This window comes from Eublepharis macularius, chromosome 9 (assembly GCF_028583425.1).
Source record: "Eublepharis macularius isolate TG4126 chromosome 9, MPM_Emac_v1.0, whole genome shotgun sequence".
NCBI lineage: Eukaryota > Metazoa > Chordata > Lepidosauria > Squamata > Eublepharidae > Eublepharis > Eublepharis macularius.
Window position 1 is genome coordinate 28479137 of NC_072798.1, and position 20733 is coordinate 28499869.

General features: G+C 43.9%; 1 protein-coding gene across 2 annotated transcripts in view; it reads right to left on the reverse strand.

Moving 5' to 3' along the window:
* Nucleotides 1-20733, reverse strand: part of HIPK2 (homeodomain interacting protein kinase 2) — a 205196-nt gene that overhangs the window by 17554 nt on the left and 166909 nt on the right. For both annotated transcript variants that reach the window (XM_054988220.1, XM_054988218.1), the window contains exons 9-11: nt 18816-18937; nt 6999-7141; nt 3991-4170 (exon numbers count right to left, since the gene is read on the reverse strand). In XM_054988220.1, coding sequence (XP_054844195.1) covers nt 3991-4170; nt 6999-7141; nt 18816-18937 — 445 coding nt within the window. The remainder of the gene's footprint in view (nt 1-3990; nt 4171-6998; nt 7142-18815; nt 18938-20733) is intronic.

Below are 20733 nucleotides of genomic sequence, written 5' to 3' on the forward strand. Positions count from 1 at the left end.
AGCTGTTTAGCAGAGGTGGTGGTAGCCACAGTGCCTCTGTACCAATGGAGGCAGATGGAGAGATTGGAGGTAATTCATTAGCCACTTTTAAGACTGGGCGTAAAAAGTATGGTCAAGATTAAAAACATCTCTATCTTTCCCAAGCAGTCACTGAGTTAGGGCCAGCATATCCCTGTGGGCAGCGGAATCTAGAACTAATTAAGAGCGTTTGTTCTCCAGGCCAATGTCCCCAAGTTCATTTGCTGCTTGAGGGAGTGCAGCAGGCGGAAGCTTCTGTTCTGTTCATTGAGCAAGGAAAAAAGGCCGGGCTCCTGGTATTCATTCCAGGCCTGCCTAATCCAGAGGCTTTGTAATGCCTGGTCAATCCCAGGGTGATGCTGCAAACCTATATTCATTTCTGTGCCCAACGACAGCTTTGAGACCGGAGTACACACTAAGTGCTGAGCCAAGCCAGGGACATGGGGCACATTTCAGAATATTTTAGCTCCTACTTCCTTGTAGCAATTTTTGAACTCTTGGCAAAAGATGATGAAACTGTTTGCAAAGTTATTGGGGTGGAGGTTGAAGATGGAGAATGTCCCCATTGCCTTGGCAACAGGGCCAACATTCACTTCACTGGGTTTTGCACTGAAATCTACATGCTGCTGAAAATCACTTGGATGCAGAGGAGTGACATCCACATTCAGATTCACATGCATATGCAAAGATCATTCCTCTACCCTGCATTATTTTCAAAGGAATGCACATCTCATCGAGAACACTGGGCCACTTGTTTTGGCAACAAAAGGAGTCCTTCCTCCTACCCTCTGCAAAAAGAAAAAAAAGGAGAAGATTGGGGAAACAAATGATGTGAAGCATAAAGAAAATATGTTGAAACACAGATGGACAAGGATTTTTGCAAACATTTGAATACACCTGGAAATGTCAAATTTCAGACCCAAAAATATGGCGGTTCATTAATCCCAGGTAGCTCACCTGGCTGGGTCTCATCCAAAGAACCACGAGGTTCTAAGTCCTGACAAAGGAAAGTTTTTCATGGAGCAGAAGCTTTTAGATGGCACAGATGGAGAATCGGTAAGTGCCATGGCTTGGATCCAACATAACAACATTTCCAGGAGAATGTAGGGCTTTAGCAGAAGAGGGGAGGTGAGAAAGCTACACTTTGAAGATGGGAATCCTTCCATTGGATCCATCCCATGTTTGCAATACTTCTGAGCCAATCTTGATATATGCAGAATCAAAGTATGAGAAGTGAAAGAGATTAAGGAAAGCATTAAATCCTGCTCCTAGCAATTGCTCACATCTCCATAGGTTGGCCTGTGTCCTGGTTTGAGAATCTGGGACTTTTCCATTGCTTTGGCCCTCATACTAGCAGAACATTACAAAAGTCAAAAGCAAGCAAAGTTTTGGCTCCAGTGACAGCATTCTACTGCTGGGCTTTGTCTGAATTTTCAGTTCAGTCTAAAAGCTAACAAAGGACTAGCTGGAATGTATCAAAGGGAGGGAATTACGGACATATCACACTGCACCGAGTCCTTTGCATAACAAATGACTGCATAGTAGCATTCGTGATGCTTGTTGAATACCAATGAGAAATATGGAATATTCTCTTCTCCAAAGAAGCACACTACTCATTTGGATATAATAATGCAAAGCACAGGCCACAGGAATGGCACATTCTGTAAGGGTTTCCTAGTTCCTACTGCCTTGGGTAAATACTGTGCGGAAGTGGGAAGGGGGATATTTGGTATGCCAAAATGTACTCAGAAGATCTGTCCCCCGTTTTATAGGCTGGCCAGACTGTCACAGCCTGTGTTCTGCATTTCATGTGGGGAAAGAGAACTGGGAATGTACCCAGAGTAAACGAAAGGAGGACAGCAGAGAAACAAGAAAGGTTTCAAAACAGCAGTTCTGGGACTGGTTGTAAATTCATCACAGGTCCTCCGGCCTGAGCCAGGACAGCCAAGAAATGCATGCACCTCTGTTTTACAAAGTGCAGATCCATTTTGATTCCTCTTTGCCCTGCTATTAAGAGGAACGTAGCATTCATTAAAACTGATGTTTTGACAGATATGCTGATTAAATTCCGCTCGCTAAAGAGGCACGGCATAGCAATGCGAATGGTTCAAATATCTGCCTTGACAATGTGCCTCAACACCCACTTGGGAGGAACCAGGACAGGAAGCCGGTTCATCCATGGCAAGACATTTTGCTTATGCAAGGACACACTGCACGAGAACTTGGCTTCGGTTCTGCAATGCAAAGTGTCAGAGAACGGAGGCAGCCAACCCTCTAATGATTTCTCCTTTCATACAGGAATTTTCATTTTGTGCACAGTGGTATACAATGGCTCACAACCATCCCCCTTTGCACAGTGATCTCCCCTCTTGCAAGTATCCCCTTTGGGAAAAAAGGACAATTTGGGGGAGACTTTTGGCACATATTCCTGCAACTCGGTTAGCAATAGCTCAATACACCGCATAATACACGTAGTGTTTCGTGGAGCTGGAATCCACACCCTCCTTCCTGAGACATTCCCTAAAATTCTGTCTTATCCCTATTGCCGCTCAAATCTCCCACTTCAATTTGAAGTGTAGGAGAAACTAAAAATTAGATGGCACAAGCTGAACAAGATTCATACATCTTAGCAAGATAATGGTAACTTCCCAATGCCATTAATTTGCAGTAATCCATGTAATTCGTTGCTGCATTTGTGACACGTGAATGTAATTTCAAGCATAAGGCATGAAGACTGTAGGCCATCCTACTCCAGACAGTCTATATTTAACCTGATCTGTTCGGTATATATAGTCACTGAAGCAGAAACAATAGGCCTTTTAAAGTGGTTCAATATCCTCTAATTTTGCCAAGACATCACTTTAATGGATTTAAACAAGTCCAATTGCAGGGACTTCTGTTGGAGTAGCTTTCAAACTTCCTCATGGGAAACAGAGCAGAACCTTTTTTACAATGCAGATGGAGCATGCTAATACGTTGATACTGAAGATGCATCAGAGGAATTCTGGGTCACAGGGAAACAAACACCTCAACCCCAATTTTTCCCTGCCTGCAGTCCCCCTCCCTCCCATGGGTACTGTCGCAAGCAAGCATTCAAAAAGGCCATCCAGCATCTGTAACAAAAGTATAACAGGACTATGCAGAGAGATGGAAAGAAACACCAAAGTTCACACCAAGATGGGCTTGCAGCCACAGAGGATTATCTAACAATAGAAGTTGTAAAACTAAGGCACATACTCACCAACAGAGCATATCTGACTACCCCTTAATCCAATTTGTTTTACCGGTATATCTAGAGTTTACTAAGATTTTTCTCCTAGTTCTCTGCAAGACAAACCCAAACCTGCAACCAAGACAGCCAATTGAGGCTCCCTGTCAAGTTTACCTGTATTTATTCCTTTCATTCCTTTTTCGTCTTTATATCCACCCCCTTCCTCCAAGGAGCTCAGGAGGGGTGTACATGGAGGGGTGTGTGTATAAAGTGCCATCAAGTCACAACTGACACATGGCGACTCCTGCTGGGGTTTTCAAGGCAAGTGAGAAGCAGAGGTGGTTTGCCATCACCTTCCTTTACAAATCCTCCTTGGCGGTCACCCATCCAAGTACTGACCCTGCTTAGCTTCTGAGATCTGACAAGAGCGAGCTATACTGTGCCTCATTCCCTCCCACATGGAAGGGTAATCCCATATGCTTGATGTACACAAGAGATATGCATGTAGTATCTGAAGACAGCATCAAAGAATGGTCTCCTGGTTCAACAGGGAATGTCTATTCTTAAGGTACTGGTCTAACAATATCTTAGTCTCCTGGGACACATTTGCTTCTGCTATGGAGGAGCAGAAGCAGGTGATTTCTGCAAGGGTAGGAGTCCCATGTTTGACTCAGCCTCTCTCCCCCTCCTCACAAGAAAACAGTGGAGAAGGGGGATGTGAATGATAAGAGATCCCCTTATCTTTCTTCCCCAATGCATACCTTGTGGATGACTGATGCTGTTTATTCTTACGAGAGGAGGTGGTGCTGGTTGGTTGTTGTCTCATGACATGCGCTACGCCCACATTCAAGGGCTGGGCTGCTGGAAGGGTGACGTGACTTGCTAGAAGTGCAGGCTGTTGCATGATGGGATTGTAATGGCTGCCATGAGCATGTGTATTTCTGCAAACAAAGAGAGTGGGTGGGAAATGGCATTTTGTATACAAATTCTCCTTTGGGAAGTCAGCATGCAAACATTTATGGCTTACATTTCTGGGAGCCTCTTAGTGTTACTGAATACATTGATGGAAGGAATAACCATAGTTTTCTAAACAGCTCACTGTAAAAGATGCAGGCAATAAGAAGCCAAACATAACACACACCAGTGTGGCAGATGAAGTCAAACCTGTTGAAGAGCCTCCACAGACAGGCCTTGGCAGCACTGACATGTTTCAGAATTTCCATCTGCATGGATATTTGTGTGCTTGTCGGTATACATATTGTATCTGAAAGCTGGCTCACTTTACACACTACCTCCCAGTCAAGGATCTTCTTTGCACGGCACAAAAGCAAGCATGCCCCATTAAATAAGGAAAACACAGGGTGCTTATCTGTAACTGATGTTCTTTGAGTTGTCACCTGTGCAGTCATGCCTGTGGGTTTTGCACCTGTACAGAGCTCTGCGAACAATCTAGTTCTCTGTGGAGTTCGCACTCCAGACCCTTCCTGTAGACAGCAGTTGTGCCAACTGTGCATCCCTCAGGAGGAAGGGCAAGCAGCTTTTCACGCAGTGTCTTTCCAGCCCCTGCCAAAAGTACCAATCAAACTGGAGGGACTTGTCCACCAGCCAAGGACAGCGGATTGCATGACTGCATAGCACAACACTCAGAATGCATTCACTCCAAATAAGAAAACGGCTTTTAATGTGTATACAGAATGAGTGATGAAAAGGAGCTTGTTCTTGCTGGATGTAGATGCAGGGAAAGTGGAAGATAAAGCCTGCATCTATGAATCTACTAGGCTGATACCAAATTTTTCTCTTGAAGGTTGAGAAAGCAAAGCAGCTTGACTGAACTGTGGATCCCAGTGAACAGTCTTGTTTCCCACATTGCCTATAAGAATCTATTTGCCTAGATAGAGGAAAATTGTGATACTTAGACAGTGGAAGGGAATCCTTCCTCTAAGGAACTTAAGACAGCATAAAAAATTCTCTTCCCTTTTCCATTTGGTCCTCACAATCGTTCTGGGAGCTGGGTTAGGCTGAGAAAAGGCAAGTGGCTCATCATCACCCAGTAACCTTCATGGAAGAGTGCGGGTTTGAACCTCAATCTCCCAATCCTAGTCTGAAACTTTTGCCACTACACCACGCCATTACCTGACAGATCACTACACAGATAGGTACACTAACTGAACCCAGTTGACTTCTTAAAATATCCCTGGTTTATGGGAGCTCAACATGATGGGTGATGATGAACTGGTCTGTACCAAAGGTGGCACTTGGACATCTGTGATGTTTGTCAAGTAATGACCGGAGATGGTGCCTTGGCCTTGATTTTCTTAAGTCTTTTCAGTAGAGGGCACAATGAGAAGTGTGTTTGGTACCGATGAGACCTTCTTCACCACATGCAAACTCTCAATTCCTGCTTTGCTGTCAGGGAGCAAAGAGAGAGAAAATAGCCAGACATGCCCATCTCAGATATCTGCTGTAGCTTTGGAACCACAGTCCACCATTATAGCAGGATGTCTACCTTAGCATTTTGCAAGGCAACATGCCTCTATAAGGAAAAAAAAGGCCGCTGGTTTCTTCCTATGGGAGATAATGAAAAAAGGAGGAGATTTCCCCCCACAAGACATATTAGTACTTAGCAAGGCTTTTTTCAGGGGGAACGCGGGGGAACGGAGTTCCGGAACCTCTTGAAAATGGTCACATGGCTGGTGGCCCCGCCCCCTGATCTCCAGACAGAGGGGAGTTTAGATTGGCCTCTGCGCTGCTCCAGTGGCGCGGAGGGCAATCTAAACTCCCCTCTGTCTGGAGATCAGGGGGCGGGGCCACCAGCCATGTGACCATTTTCTCTGAGGGCAACCCACTGAGTTCCACCACCTCTTTTTCCAGAAAAAAAGCCCTGGTACTTAGCCATGCTTTCTTGATAAGCAGAGATTCTAAGAATGAGACCTTCTGTAGAATAGAGTTTTCTCTGCCTAACACTGAGTTTACTTTCTTTCCTATCTGAAGAAGCTGAATGACAGATTTCATGTCCCTTTCCATGCAAAGCTCTACCATGAATAAGATAAGAGTCAGGGTGTGTAAAAAAATATTTTAAAAATCCACCTTGTTGTAGGGAGAATGAGAGCCAAGCTACAAGTGACACCTGACACAGGTTGGACACTTGTCAGCTTCCCTCATGTTTTGATGGGAAATGTAGGTGTCCTGGTTTTACAGCTTGGTTCTCCATTACAGCTGCAAGACCAGGATGCCTATATTTCCCATCAAAACTTGAGGGGAGCTGACAAGTGTCCAACCAGTGTCAGGCATCACTTGTAGCTTGGCTCTGAATGAGACCGACAGATAGGAAGACGATGCTGGTGACAAGAGTAATGGGTAGAGGCTATAACTGTAGCCAGCACTGCAGCCTGGGTCTGAGCCAAGTAGCCCCTGCAGTGCTGCCAGACCCAAGTGGGCTGCTTGGCTCTATTTGTATCAGCGCTATTTTGACGTCCCAGTCCAGTTAAGCAGTCAGAAGGGCCTAAGGCAAAGCTGCAATGGGCTAAGAGAGATTTCTTCACACCAACCTGACTGCTAGAAATCCCAGGAGTGAGACCTGTAGTCTCCCTTCCACTGCTATTTATAATGAATATCTGCCTGTCAAAAGCAAGGCGATACCAGTACAAAATACTGGGTGAACAATGGAGCCACTGTCAATTAGCTTACAGCTGCAGTATTGGAAAATGCCTGGGTATGGAGCTATCTCAGAGAGGGCATCTGACACACATTCACAAGCTTTCCTGTTTACCTCCAATCTGTCAGCGGCTGGGTCCCTGCCATGGTCTCGGGGATGACGGTTGCATGCTGGACTGAGGTGTGGGTGGCAACGCCAGTCAGCTGCTGCCAAGCTGGAGGGAGCAGGATTTGCTGGGTGCCGCTGGGCCAGGCTTGCTGCGGATCAGAAGAGAAAATTGTTCGCAGTTACAATTAATCAATCAGTGTTGCTCTGGTCCCATTCTAAGCCTGGCCTCTGCTTACAAACAGCAGAAACATCCCAAATAGCCGTGGCTCCCTCAGTTACACACAAGTAAACATGGTAAACTTGAGAGGAAATCAACCAACATTAACAAAGCCAACCCAACATGAAGCTTGTGTCATTGAAAGCCAGTTGTAAAGGCAAACATGCTCAAGAGAGTAGATGCTCATGTGCAGTTCTCATCGGCCTCAAAGGTAGCTTAGTAGCCCCTTTCTAAGCAACAGGACTTGCTGCCTACCAGGACTATCTTCCTGGGCCCACTTATTTAGAGCAGGACCTGCTGAACTCAGTTTCCTTCTGAGTACAAACACCTCGGACAAGGCTTACTCTTAGGTTCAGTTCAGATATAATGGCAAAATATGCCACTACATAAAATGTTGGGGCTCGCAGATGCTTCCTACTACCCCTTTCCTTCTCCTTCCTTCTCCCAAATGCAAAGTTATCTGGTTTCCATTGTTCACATTATATCAAAACTGGTAAACTACGGTTTTCATTTTCCCTGCAACTCTGGATTGTAAATAGGGGAGGAGAAAGAAGGAAGGAGCGCACAAATCCACAGACCCACCCACCCCACTCAGCCCATTCACTTAGCAGCACATTATAAGTTGCTGAGTTGTAGCGTGCATTGGATTGCACCATGCAACCTGATCTTATGCATGTTTGCTCAAAAGTAAGATTACATGATGTTCCAGGCAAACATGCATACCAATGATTCATTCTGCACATTTTCTTGAAAAAGCACAAAAGAACTCAGAGGGACTTTTCTAAAGTGTACTTAGGGCAACAGCTGTGTGCAACCTGATTCTACACTAGTTTATTGGAAATAAATCCCATGGAGTTTAACATAGCTTCCCAATGCAGCAAATCCTGTTGGGGTGGGCCATAGGGAAAAAAAAGTCCATGGCAGCAGCCCTGGTACTGTGGTAGAATATCTGCTAGAATATACTACCTTATGGATACTGCATTATCATTAAGAAGGAAAGCACATAGCCAGCTAGAACCGTTTATATCTTCTTTAATCTTTTCTTCTGTTTTCTGAAATTGTGCTAGGCACTGCAAAGACTTTCACACTTGTCCTCTGTGTGTTTTGCAGCTAGCCTCATTCTGTTCACCCTACTTCCAAAGACATGTGTAAGTGTCATCTTGCTCAGATGACTCAATTTTGGAGTCGTATAATATTTTACAAGTGGGTCACATTCGGATTCCGCCCCCCCGCCCCATGACACAGCCAGGCAGCTTAATCCCCTTCAGATTTAAGAAATGTGTGTGCTAAGAGAATTGCTTGCTCCTGAAATCCAAGGATGGCACCTTAACACCCAAGGGCTGTGAGCAATTCTAAATGAAAAAGCTCTAAAGGCAGCATGAAGGAACTTCACATTTTGGACTCAAAACAAAGCGGGTTCACTGTAAACATTACCTGTTTCACAGACTCAAGTGTGCTAAGAATCTGAGAATAGGTTTTCACAGGATCTCACTGTTCAAGGGTAGTCAAGACACCAGCCTGACAAGGCACCAACAGGGGTAGTGGGGGCAGCCCATCCAGTTATGCACTCCCTCCCTTGAGCACATTCTGATGGCTCGGCGCAAGGAGGGAGCCAGTCGTTCACAAGCTTTTCAGCTGTGTTTAGTCAAATCGGAATGTGTCTATTGCATGATTACGCTGCTTTCCAATGAGGTTAAATGGCTTTCTTATAGCACTCACCACTCCTACCACCACTTGTCTGCCACTACCACCACCACCTCCAATTTTGACAAGTCACATACTAAAAAGAAAAAAAAAGAGTTTCTGATTTTTGAGACTTACTAATTAGGTGTCTTGCAGTGCAATCCTAAGGATAATTACATCACATCCATTGAAGTCAACGAGCATTGAAGAGTTTAGGACTGTTTAGGACCGCACTGTCAGTATGCCTTTAGTGTCTGCCTGTGATCAATGCTGCGATCACTTCTTGCAATAACTTCTCAAAATGATGCTGCTGATTGTACGGCCACAAAAAATCTATCAATGCAATCTATCCAGTGTTGGTAATTCAAAGAATACTGCACAGAAGCAAAAAAAGGGCCACAAACAACAAGGAATTCCATGTTTTATAGAAGTCAGTCAGTTTAATGACCTGAACAATCAGGATCCCAGAAGATACTGACTTTTATCCTGTAAATGAAATTATTTAGTTCAAAGCTGCTCTGCACTGTGCTATGCTCAAGACAAAACTTCACCAGGGAACACTGGAGCAGTATGATCTCATCTCACACATAACTGGAAAAGTGCAAACAAGTATGTTTCCTGGTACACATGTCCACCATGAAGTTCTCAGCATATCTATTCTCATTCTCTTTGTAACAGTTCCTATACAAATAACATTCTCACTCAGTAAATCACAGAGAAAAGTAGATAGCCGAATGACCCCAGGACATATCAACTTGCCCTCTCAACTTCTGGACCCAAATTAAAAGACATTCAGTCCACAAGAGATGTTGCAAAAATCTGCCATCACATGCACAAAGCAAGGTGGACATGCAAAGCAGAGAAAGGAACTCCACTGAGGTTCATAGTCCATGATCTTGCATTCTCATTTGCACTCTCAATAAAAACTAAGGTCTTTGTCAATGTAGGCCTTTAATTATAAAGCAAAGACCAGAATATACTGACTTATATGAGGCCAGAGACAGGAACTAAACAGAGCCTTTTTAGACATATAGAAAAAGAGAGCAGCAAGGGGCCCAGAGAACTGCAGTTTTTAGTCTGAACTGGAAAGTTTTTCAGTCAGACTATGTATTTCAGAGAGAGGTTATGCGGTTGAGTTCCGCGGCTCTGTTTAGTCCAGTTGATCTGTGTGGAAGTCTGAGTGTTCTACTTTTTGGATGAACACAGCCGAAGTGGCAACAGTGGGAAAGTCTAGTTCAGTCAGGCATAGGGTTGCCAGGGGTCCCAGGGGCCCAAGTGGGGGGGGCAGGGGACAGTGGGCGTATACCTCCTGTACGCCATGCGTACACACACTCACACACTCCCCCTCTGCAGAAGAATACTGGTACACACTAGCTGAAAACTGCCCCTTTGGAGATAGTTTTCACTTTGAGCGTGCATGCATGCACCGCAGCTCCTTCCTTCATCCTGTCCCACTCATTTTCCAATAGGACAAAAGAAGAAGCTGCAGAGTGTGTGTGTGTGCACCCAAATGAAAATTGCCTCCAAAGGGCAGTTTTCAGTCAGCGCACACTGTGGAGGGGGAGCAAATGCACACGCTTCTCCCCACTCCCCCTAGGTGAGTAGGGCCAGGGGATGGCAAGTGGAGGCAGGGGATCTCCCGCCCTCCCGCCTACTCAGGTAATCTGTATGCAGAAGCCTGAGAGAATCTGTGTCTACGTGAATGAGAGAATTATGATGTGAGTGATGAACTGAGGGAAATTTGTCTTTGTGACTGGTTTGTGAATATACATTTAAGAATATATTACTAGTTTCGAAACCACCAAGCTTATGAACCTATTTTGAATCCAATATGCTTATCAAGCCTCTGCAACCATCATGTATATGCACTTATAAATATATTCTATTTCTGGTTAAGCGAAATACCTAACTCCTCTGAAATACAGGATCCTTTTTTTACCTCACAGTCACCCTCACATGCTGACCATTCTGTCATATATCTACAGCTAAGCCTTCCTATAATATCAGTTAAATGGAAGACATCTAAGTTGAAAGCCTTTGGTGGTATCAAAAACCTTTTGGGAACATTTAGAAAGTGACGGAAGCAGCAATATATATGTCACATAAAGGGGGCAAAATGCCACAGATGGTGCTACTGGTAGGATTCAAACCCTGAAGGGAATGTGTTCTTGAGGTAAAAATGCCTGGGTAAAGTAGAGGACAGCTGAAGCTCTGTTGGGAAGGGGGAAATGTTGGATGTAACCAAGGCCCTCCTGGTCACAACGTAACAAGGTAACATAACAAGGTAACATAAGGAACAGCTGTAATAAAGGTCCAAGGCAAGTGAAACAAAAACCTCACATGGGTTTTTTTGATGAAGACTTTGTTTATATTTGTCAAATAGTCTATTTTGGAGTCTGCCCCCTTCCAGTCTACTCTCTTGCCCCAGTCCGTTTGGTTTTTGAGTTTCCACCACTTGAGCCCATTCGTGGGGAGGGCAAGGTATAAATTTGATAAAATAAATAAATAATACTTGCTCTAATTGCAAATCTTTCCATTGGTAGGTGAGCCTGCTCAAGGAGGACCTGAATCCCACGTAATCACCCTAGCTGTTTATCACTCTGATCATGTCAGCTCTCTCCCTCTCTCATGCTCCTCTCATTATTAAACTGAATGTACAGATTTGCAATGTGGCTTAAATGCTACCTGCCCAGCGAACAGTGATGCTCCACTACAGTTTCTGCATAGGCAGCCTCTGGCTGAAGGCCAGCAACCTTTCAGGGATCTTTATGTTCCCCACTTCTCCCACATTACTACTGCTTTCTATTTCCCATTCTCAGTGGTTCCCCAGTTTCCATGTGCTGCTCTCTTACCCAGTTTTTCCTAATATCCAGCTGGTACCTTTGTGCATGTAATTTAAGCCCATTGCTTCGGGTCCTACTCTCTGCTGCCAACTGGAACAGCTCCTTGCCGTCCTCCAAATGACAGCCTTTTAAGTAAATACACCCCAGCCCTGACCATCATACTTAGAAATTCAGGACTCTAAATAGGTCCTGTCTCTTTAAGAAATGGGTGCTATGTTTGTCTTGGGCAAACAAGCAAACTGATATACTCATTTCATTGCTATGGGGGGGCACACCTTGAAAGGTTGGATGTTAGGGCTGGGGTTTTGCCATCTATTCTATGGGTTGCACATTTCATCCAACTTTCATATCACATTTCCTGCAATCAACATTCATGATGAAGTTGATATACCAGCTTCAACTCATCAGCCTCTAGCTAATAGTCAGCTCCTATGGTGTCAGAAGTAAATATTTCATAGTATCAAGACTAGAAGCAGAGCTGCTGTTTTTTTCCCCTCTTCCTCGAAGCAGTACACTTTTAACAAGTGTATGAGAGACTAAAATTTAGCAGGCTCAGTTTTCTCCTTTATGGCTTCATGCTGGGAAGAGTTGCACCTGTTGAATTTCTGCTTATATGGTATCTCTTAAATACACAGTGCCCCAGCACAGAAAGAAGGCTGCAACCTAGATGTAATTTTCATAATGTACAATTTCTAAGCTGTTCTCAGTCTAGATGTCAAATTGTGTGACCTGAAAAACATTTTTAGAAGGCAAACCATTTACCTCATCTCCGAAGTGTGGGCGATGGTTGATGTTGCAAGATGGTGGAAGAGAGGCAATTTGCACAGGCTTACAAACTGCATTTTAAAATAATTGCTTCACATTTGTGAGTAACACACTCTATCAATACAAGATATGGTCTGAAGTCAAGTTCAAAGGTACCCTGTCTTTCCCCCCAGACTTTGCTCTTTATAAAAACAATTTACCAAACGCGTTCATGAAAATGAATGGAGGTTGCATAATAACATCTAGTCAGTCATGGATCCTAGGTGTACAGGAAGCAAGAAGGCAGAAGAATGTCTCACAGTAGGGTCGCCAGGTATGGCATGGCATGGCTACCAGCGGGAATCCAAGAGGGTGGGGACATGGGGCGCTGTGGCAACACAATGACATCACTTCTGGCAAAACCCCAGAATTGTGTCATGCTTTTCTAGGAATCACCAGAAACTGTATAGTAAAAGAGTGGGTTGTTGGCAGGAAGTCTCCCACCATAGCAGGAGATGTGGCAACCTTGTCTCACAGCCTTCTGAATGTGCCCATGAAAATTGTGTTTACAAACACAAATATGCCTGTGTTAGTCATATTGATACATTAATGCTCTACAAGGAAGGCCCCAGTTATTACATTTCAATTCCTTTTGACCACACTGTTTATAATTTTTCCTATGTATGCCAATTAATGAGGTGGACTCTAGTCCATGAAAACTAATGAGGTGGATTCCAGTTCATGAAAACTTCTAGTCCATGAGCCAGTTTGATTTAGTGGTTAAGAGCGGCAGGACTCTAATCTGTAGAACCAGGTTTGATTCCCTACTCCTGTGCTTGAAACCAGCTGGGTGACCTTGGGTCAGTTACAGCTCTCTCAGAGCTCTCTCAGTCACACCTATCTCACAGGGTGTCTCTTGTGAGAAGAGAAAGGGAAGGTGATTGTAAGACGCTCTGAGACTCCTTCAGGTTGTGAAGGGCGGAATATAAAACTCCTCCTCCTCCTCCTCCTCCTCCTCCTATGCAGAGTTATACTCAGACCACCACTGAAGTAGGGGTGTGTACCAATTTTTTTTAAGATAAATCCAATTTTTTTACTGAATCTAAGAAAAAAATGGAATTCCTTTAACAAAATTGATTCTCTAATTTGGTTCAGCAATTTCCAAAAAATTTGGCCATTGTTTTCTACAGGAAAATCACTCTGGGGGCTATCCAGTGCAATGGGGAGGGGTCATTTTCCAGACAAATTTGGAGGGACTCTACTCCTGATTGTCTTGTAAAGACTCCCTAAGTTTCGTGAAGATTGGACCATAGGGGCAAATTTTATGGACTCCTGAAGGCGTTCCCACTCACTGTCATTATTCTTTATGGGGGGAAATATCTGGGGGCTATCCAGGGGGGTTGGTGGTGGCATTTTTCAAGCAAACTCTACCAATTTGCAGGGGACGTACTCCTGACTGTCCTCTAAATCTCCCCAAGTTTCAGGAAGATTGGACCCTGGGGGCCAATTCTGTGGATCCCTGAACAAGGTGCCCCCTTCCACTACATTGTTTCCTATGGGGAAAAACTCAAAGCTTACTCCCACTGCAGAAGCACACTGGGGCAAGCCTACCATGAACAAGGCACACTCGTAAATGCAAGCTGAGCTCATCCCAGAGAAAGCCTAACAGATGCAAACTGAAGCAAGGCAATGCTTTGTGCTTGGTTCCTTGCTGTGGTATTGCCCCACTGGCTGAACCCAGTGCTTAGCTGCTGTGAAAGACACTCGTTCTGTTGGGTTAAGTTGCAACAGCGTCTCTTGCTTCAGTTTTGTTTGGGTGGAATGGGTGTGATTCTCTAGTGTGATGTTGGTCCCCTTGCTTCACTTTAGTTCGGGGTGGGGGTGGGGATTCCGTTCCTGTGTTTCAGTTTGGTTCTGTGGGGCTTTAAGTGGCATAATTATGACCTGAACTTGTCTCTCTGTTTGTACTTTTCCTTCTAAAGGCTTTGGATCAACACTGTGTTTTTAGTCTGTCTGCTGAAACAGCCAACTGTACTAGAGCCAACTGAGAAGAATGTAATATACTTTTGGGTCTGATTTTCGACACTGTATATGATTGCAAAGGCACATAGTCTGACCATCTAACCAATTTCACATGGTACTTCTGTCCAAATATTTTCCATGTCTTGTTTATAAAATTTTATTTCCTTTTCTTGGCTTTGAAAACTCTCTTGCTTTCTTGCCCTGCCTTTGAATGCTCTGTTTCCCCCCCCCCCCCCGCACACTTCCTAAATTCCAAGTACTTGGAATAGGATGGCAGGATTTAGCAGAGATGGGATTTCATTCACATCCAAGATGTAGGCCTTTAACAAAGACTCTTCATGGGAACAGGAGGCGGCACGTGGTTAAATGAAAGGAAATCATACAGTTTTCACGTTTTGTTCCATACAGTCTTTTCCTAAAATAGTAAAGAGTCCAGTAGCACCTTTAAGACTAACCAACTTTATTGTAGCATAAGCTTTCAAGAACCACAGCTCTCTTCGTCTGTGCATGTTGCATCTGACGAAGAGAACTGTGGTTCTCAAAAGCTTATGCTACAATGAAGTTGGTTAGTCTTAAAGGTGCTACTGGGCTCTTTATTATTTTGCAACTACAGACTAACACAGCTAACTCCTCTGAGTCTTTTCCCAGATATAGTGGACTGGCTGCTGGCAAAGGAATATGACTGAACTCTAATACTCATTGGAATGGTATCCAGCCAAGATTCTGGAACTTGCTGATGTCTGAGAACACTCGAATGCTATGTCATGTACATTGTATTTGCTTTTATGTACTGGTACAAATTCATTTTGTCTGGAAGGCGAAGTGGACAATGTAATGGAGTAATTAAAATTCCTAAGCATTTGGAGGCACATATTTTAGTATAGCTACAAGCCCTTGTACTTACTCCATTGTCCCACCTGGGTCAGTATTGTCTACCCAAACTAGCAGTGGCTTTCCAAGGTCTCAGGTAGAGATGCTTTCCACACCTGTTATCCAAGATCCTTTCTATAATACAGTCACTGATAATACTTCTAACCTCAGTATCTCCATTCACAGAAATGGGAGGGTCAAGAATTTTAAGCAACATTGAGCAGCCCACCTTCTCCAGTTTCCCATGAGGCAGGGCTATCTTTCTATGCCCAACCAAGCAAAGGACAACCTATGCAAATCAGACTCAAGTGTGCCAGAAGAAGAGCGCAGGTATGCACTGCAGAATGTGTTTTTAGAGCAATTCCCACATATTAGGAAAAAGAAAACTTTGGAGCAAATTTCCTCAAAGATAGGGTTGCGAGGCTGAGCCTGGCAACTGGCAGGAGGATCGGGGTGGGGACACAGGGGAGTACAACAGTGGCTGTGTCCCTACATCACTTTCAGGAGAAAGCTAGAAGTGACATAGGGTAGCTCTAGGAATCACCAGAAACTCTATGGTAATCTGAACTTCTGATCCAATCCCATACATTTAAGTTACAGACTTACTTCAAAATTTAATACAATATACATTTTTTGTAAAACACTTCCTAGATATTCTCCAGAACCCTTACATTCCCCCATTCTCCTTGGCTTCCTGTTGTTCCTGAAACTCCCTCACAAGATCTCTGTAGTGCCACCTGTCTCTTTAAATACAAATCCCCAACTAGTGCAAAATCTTCTCATTTTTGTGAAGCTTTTGGCAGGGCTTTTTTTCTAGGGAAAGACGTGGGGGACCTCTCACCCGGGGCAAATCCTGGGAGGAGGTTGCACGCCTCTCACCAGATGCGCACACGCAAAGTGCACATGCACTCCCGGGACTGCACGATGATGTCACTTCCAGGAAGTGATGTCATCACACAGGCCATGGCTGCCCTGGAAGCGCTCCCGTGCTCCAAGGGGGGCTTGATTTGGTCTGAATTGGGACTGAATCAGCCCAGAACAGGCTACTGCAGTGTGGGGGAGTGCTCCCCAACCTGGCAGCGGCTGGATCCAGTCCGTTTTGGGTCCAAATTGGGCCAAAACAGGCCTGAAAAGGCCCGAATCCGGCCCGAATTGGCCTGAACTAGCTGCTGCCAAATGGGAAAGCACTCCCCCACCTGGCAGCAGCCTGATCCTGGCTGTTTTGGGCCCAATACTGGCTGTTTCAGGCCTGAATTGGGCCCAAAATGGCCATAAGGGGCCCCAAATGGCCAAGATTGGGTCCGAAACAGCCAGGATTTGGCCCCTCCCAGGTGGAGGAGTGTTTCCCCCGCTTGGCAAAGGCCCGATCCTGGCTGTTTTGGGCTGGATCCTGGCCATTTTGCGCCCAATCCTGGCCATTTCAGGCCCTAAATGGCCCCATAATGGCCCAAACAGGCCCAAAATGGCCTGGAATGGGCCGTTGCAGGGAGAGGGAGCACTCCACCGCCCCACAGCAACTTGATCCTGGCCGTTTTGGACCCAATGTGGGCTCAAAATGGTCAAAATAGGCCATTTAAAAAATCCCCCTTAAAAATACCCACCAGTCACGTCGGTATTTTAAATGCTGTTCTGGGGGATTCCAGCTCAAAAAAAGGCCCTGGACTTAACCCTTCAACCCGCTTACCTTTACATGAAATGACCTAAATATGTTTTATTTGCGTTCACTCACTTTCTTATTTATTTATTTAACAAAATTTATATTCAACCTTTCTGCCTTCATCAAGGTAGCTAACAAATTAAAACATACATAGTAAAATTACATTTTAAGATGATTAACACCAACAAAAACAACATCATCAAAAACATATTATTACAACAGTTAAAACCAGAGCTAAAAAAATACAAAGACATAAAAACAACAAATAAAATATTTAAACCAATTAAAACACTGGACGTGAAGGAAGGATCACCACAGAAGTGACAAATGAAGCTTCCTGGGGAAAGAGTTTCAGAGTCTTGGCTCCACTACCGAGAAGGTCCTTTCTTGGGTCGCAACCTGCCTAATTTCAGAAAGTGGGGGCTTGCAAACCATGGCCTCTGAAGATGATCACAGCAGCGAGGTAGGTTCATAAGGAAATAGAGTGTTCCTTCAGGTATGTTGGTCCCAAACCATATAGGGCTTGGAACGCCTTCCTATTATCCTTGCTTTTATCTCTATGGCCTCCCATACTCCTGCTGTCTCCTCTGTGGAAATCTGGATTGCAATGCAAGCTCCTGTCTTTTTCTTATTTATTATATATACAAATTTTATACCCTGCCTTTCTGACCAATCAGAGCCACACAGATGGCTACAAGAAAACGAAAACACCATAAAAGCACATCATAAAACCAATTAAAACTCAAACTACCAATCATATGTAAACTCCCTCAAAACAGCAATCATAAGTCATAACAGGGCAGGAAGGACATTGAGATCTCTGAGAGAATGCATAACAAAACAAAAAACTCTACCTACTAGCAGAAGACAGAGATAGATGTGGACAGATGAATTTCACTGGGGAGGTGAAACTAGAATCTAGTTCTAGTTATGCTATTCCATGAACCACTATATACAGTGATAGCACTATGTTGTTATTATTGTTATTGTTGCTGCTGCTGAAGAAAAAGATGGAACGACAACAAGAAAAAAGAAGACAGGTGTTTGGGTGCCCTTAATATAGAGTCTCTCCACACAAGACATCTTACACGGGGATGCTCAAGTGACTTACTTTCTGCGTCATCTTATATTCAAGTGTATTCTGTCTCCCTAGCAGTGCACATGTATCCACAATGGGAGAATAAGTGTAAGATCTTTCACTTAAGTATTCCCATGTAAGATGTCTTGTGTAGAGAAACTCATACTGAAGAAAAAACATAGCATAGCCAGACCATCTGCCATGCCTAATCTTGTTCTTGGTGATGGAGAGAGCCATCAAGTCATAGGTGACTTAGGGCAACCACTGGTGGGATTTTCATGGCAAAAAACTAACATAGGTGGTTTGCCATTGCCTAGCTCTGCAACTCCTGTCTTCTTCGGAGGTCTCCCATCCAGTTACTAACCAAAGCTAACCCCGCTTAGCTTCTGAGATCTGATAAGATCAGGCTTGCCTGGGCTATTCAAACAGGGAAATTTTGCCCTTAGTGCAAACAAATATTTTAAAAAGGCAGGAAGAAAATCTTTCTGAGACGGTGTGATTCTTTCAAGATCTCATGAGATCGAGACATGACAGAATGAAAAAACTGGCAAAAGAAAAGTGAATCCATCTTGCATACATTAGGGCTCAAAATCCACACTCAAGAGGATACGTTTGTACTTCTTATTTAAATAAAAGATTTGCTGGGCCTCAGATTCTTCACATTATAGCTGAACCCTGCCCAAGATGGGCCTGGAAGGATTAAACGTACCTGTGCTAGGAGTCCTGGCTGGATCTGAAGGGGCTGAGCCCCTGGAGCCTGAGTGACGATTGGAACAGCATTCTCCATTCGCACAGAATACCCAGCATGCTTTGAAGGAGAAGTCTGCAGCCCTACGCAACGGAAACAAAAGGTGAAGAAGAGTTGGCTATCCATCGCCCCTTTAGGAAAAAGGATTTTAAATATTTGTAGTGCAATATTAAGATCTCCATTCCATGTTTTATAGCAACACCAGGGTGCCAGAAACTGGAACAGTTCCAGGCCAGGTTGTACTTATGGCTCTCTGCAGGCTGGATCTAGGCAACCTGATTTATAAATTGCCTTGAGCTGTAGGAAAAATAGAGTATAAAAATTTAAACAAACAAAAGGACTCTGGTGGATCATTCTCTTTTACTCATTTCATACAATTTTTTTCTTAACATTTTCTGGATGATTATGTTTAAAAGTTTCCAAAAATTGAGATCCTACAACATTTCTGAGCAACTACTGATAACAACAGTCACCTTTCCATACTTGCAAATCCCAACTTTCCCCCTTCAATTTGAACTTTCAATTTGAATTTGGACATAGGGGTGACATAGGGGTTAGAATGTCAGACTAGGATCTGGGAAGCCCAGGTTCGAATCCCCACACTGACTTGGAAGCTTGATGGGTGACCTTGGACTAATCACTCATTCTCAGCCTAATGTACCTCACTGGGTTGTTGTGAGAATAAAATGGAGGAGAAGAGAACAATGTAAGCTGCACTGGGTCCCCACTGAGGGGAAAGGCAGGATATAAATGAAGTAAATAAACTAAACTAAAATAAACTTACTGGCTCTGTCATTTATTTATTTCATCTATGTCTTATATCATAGAACTCAAGGTAGTATCCATTGGATTTCTGGGAATTTTCCTAGCCAGGTATTACCCAGACAGGCTAAACTTCAGCAATGTGGCTATATCATGTACCTTCCAATCATACTCTGGGACTATCCCCATGTTCTTGGACAGTTTCTTTAATACCCTCTTCACATTCTTCCACTTTATTGCTCCTCACTGACTTCGTCCCAATACAGCATTGTTCATAAAATATAGCAACATCAACTGGACATACTAGGATCCAATGGTCTAACAAGGCAGAGCAATGTTCTGACCTAGTCAGAGTTGACTAGAGCAGCACCTGTTCAGTTAGTTTTGAGCCTCTCTAAAATGCTCTAAATTCCTGAAAACGGCACTTCAGTCCAGTGAGAATCTGCCAGCTTTGAACCATTATGCCACAGGCTGAAAAGACCAATGTAATAACGAGTCTAACCATATCCACTATTTTCATGTGCATCTGAGCTATGTTAGTGGACCTTAGACTATGATCTAGGAACCATCAAAGATCCCTGTTGGACAGTCAAAAGAACCTGAGAGATCATAGAGAAAATAACAGAGGAAAATGCTGAACACTCAGAGGATTCTTTGAAGTTTCCTTCCTTTACTGAAGAGGTTAGCCATTTTCCATTAACATTTTAAAATGCAAGCTGAAAAAGCATGTTGCCCTTCAGCAATGCAAGTGGTGCAGTAAACCTTTCAGAGGAGTTGTCAGCTGTGTTCAGAGTTCTCCTCCTGCAGTGCATAAAGCTACACTGGATCATAACACATGAGAACAAGCAAGATTCAGTTTGGAAGCCTCTTCCCATGTGGTTGATCATTAGAGAAAAAAATATAGGGTGCGCCTCAAACACCCAGTACACCTGTAATTCTTGATAAAAACCATTCTAAGAACTACTAGGCTACTTGTAGAACCCAAGCCTATGCATGATACTCTGAGTTCAACAGAACTTGAAACAAGTAAAGGCGATTAGGACTGCTGTCTTAATCAAAAAGAGATAGCTCTACCTCTCTTGGACTGAATATGTTCCTGAAAGAAGATGAGTCCAAT